At 31.7% G+C, this 2,609-nt stretch overlaps 1 protein-coding gene across 1 annotated transcript in view; it reads right to left on the reverse strand.

The window, feature by feature from the left end:
• Positions 1-2,609, reverse strand: part of ETNK1 (ethanolamine kinase 1) — a 95,380-nt gene that overhangs the window by 28,000 nt on the left and 64,771 nt on the right. The window contains 1 exon segment of the mRNA XM_012640973.1: positions 1,459-1,542. Within this exon segment, the coding sequence (XP_012496427.1) occupies positions 1,459-1,542 (84 nt within the window).

Genomic DNA, 2,609 nt, shown 5'->3' on the forward strand with positions numbered 1-2,609 from the left:
CACCTCAGGAAATTCTTAAATACACTCACATTTAGAGCATTACCTGAAACTGTACCTCTAAAACTTTTTTTTTTGACTACGACTCATATCAAGAAACACATTTTTACTAAGATCTTATGGATATATACATAAAATAAATTTTCACAGAACAATATTTACCCCAACTATATCTACCAATTCTGATATTTTCTATTTCTATTCTTTTCCATTCCTTGCTTTAAAAAAAAAAAAAGTCATTACCCCACAAATTTAATTTCATGATCTACTGTTTGAAAAACCTAGAAGACAAAAGTTCATACTATTCTGCCTAGCACTGAAGGTTCTTCCTAAGTTGGCCTAAATCTACCCCACAAGTCTTACAACCTTCTATTCTCCCTCATGTATTTTATATCCTGTGAAAACAAGTAACTCATCTTGAACTTTTGTTCCCCTTTCCTGCAGTAACCTCCCTTCTCTTCTACTTCCACATCCAAATCCTACCTAACTTTGAAGTTTGGCTCACTTGAGTTTTCTTTCATATTCACAGCAGTGACCATCTACATTACTAACATATCTCATTACATGCACAGCTGGTTTTCCCTCCTGTAGATGAGACATGTAAAAATACATACAGCACACGTGTGGGGCTATGGCACGTATTTATAATAATAAGCTTCATGGAGAATAATAATAGGAAACATAAATTAAAACGTTTTCCCAACTTATTTCCCAGTCTGGTAATCTGAAGTATATAAAAATACCCCAACACATAAACTCATGCAAATGCAAATTCAACAATGAAAAATTTCTATTAGGTCTAAACCATCCAGGAAAATTTTCTAATCTTTAGTTTTAGAATATTTCATGTTTCCAAATACACTCATAAAATAGATTTTAAATTAACTCCACTTACATTTAAAAAAAAAACAAAAAACCTAGTGATTTTAAATTGATTATAGACTAATAGGGGTAAAAATGACCAAGTTTTCAATATTCACAGCCAATGACACACAAAAAAATTCTTGAGCTTTTTAGTGAACCAAAATTCCAAAAGCCCGAGTTTACAATGGAAACAGCAAAGGCTTTTAAATCATAAAAAATTAGGTTCAAATCTTAGTTCTCTGTATTTTACTGTGCCTTTCGTGAATTACCTTCCTCATCTGTAAACTGGGAATATTACCTGTGTGTTGTGAAGGAAAAAAAGAGATGAGATTTATGAAGCACCTTGCACTATGTCAGATCTCAACAGAAGCCCCAATCATTCTTTTTCTCTTATGCATTATTTGCTGAAGGCAATTAAGAAATTTTGGTCATCTCCTCTTTCTTCCAGTAATTAACAAAAACAAAGAAAAAAGGTGAGCAAGAAGTAGAAAAATGTTGCTCCAGCTGATCTTCTTTAAAGAAAGAAAAAAAAAACCTCTGATAATATCATTTCAAAGTCAAATAAGTGACTCCGTTAGTTAAGCCTTGGATTTTTACCTGCAAATTCATTGAAATGATTTCCAATATCATATGCCAGGTAGTTGTATCCAGAATATTCATAATCAATGAACTGTACATCACCTATGTGAGACACAAAAACAAAGACATTAAGAAATCACATACAAGATCAGAAAATCCCTATGCTATTTGTAATTAAATAGCTTCCAATATTTTGTCTCATTGTACGTGCTTGGTTACATGCACTTCTGAGACAATGCAGGTAAGGCTGTGAATTTTATGGCAATGAGCTTTACAAAATTCAAATCATTTCCCTTGATCAACAGCTTCTTTGTGAACACTAATGTCCACTTTATTAAAGAAAAATGAAGGTACAGTCATTCTCTAAGTATGAACAAAAGCAAAATATGTCTCTCACCACAAGGGGGCATCAGTTACTTAAAAATGTAAGCATAATTAGAAATGAAAACTGAAATTGTTAATAATCTATGTAATTTTAACAAAAACCTAATCTATAATACTCTAACAGTAAACTGACAAGCTTATCTACATGTGGAAATCAAATAAAAACTTTCAGAGACCTGAATTCTATAAATCTTGCAGTAATGCTATAATACTACTTGCTGATCAACTTAATAATACCACTAATTTAAGAAGTTAGCTGCTATCATTTTTACATTTTCCTAGAATGCTCCATAACTAAAATTTCCATATCTGAGTAGCATTAAGGTAATGGTTTTATCTTTTAAAAACCGCAAAGGTATGGTTTCTTTTAACATTTATAAATACAAGAAATGTTTACATAAGCTAAACAGATTCCTATTCTAAATTATTGCTACATATACATATATGTCATTATAATTCTCCAAAGATAATCCTGTTCTCCCTATCCAAGGGACATACTCTTACTCAGGAACTTTTAATTTTTGAGTACTGAATATTATAAAGGGTTTGGCTCAACAAAGATATAGTCTTACATAGACAAAAGTAAGAAAAACCAGAGAAAAAAGAGAAACAGAAGTTTAAAAAAAAAATCAACGTGAGTCACTGTCTACACCAGGGATCACAAACTCAAAGGCTTACAGGGGCATGGAGTTAAAAACAGATACATGAACTGAGATGGCTGTAAGAACAGTTTCTCAACTGCCTGTATTGAAAAAATGTGTAACAACCTGTATAGTTAACACTAA

This window comes from Propithecus coquereli, unplaced genomic scaffold, assembly GCF_000956105.1.
Source record: "Propithecus coquereli isolate 6110/MARCELLA unplaced genomic scaffold, Pcoq_1.0 Scaffold16, whole genome shotgun sequence".
Taxonomy (NCBI): Eukaryota; Metazoa; Chordata; class Mammalia; order Primates; family Indriidae; genus Propithecus; species Propithecus coquereli.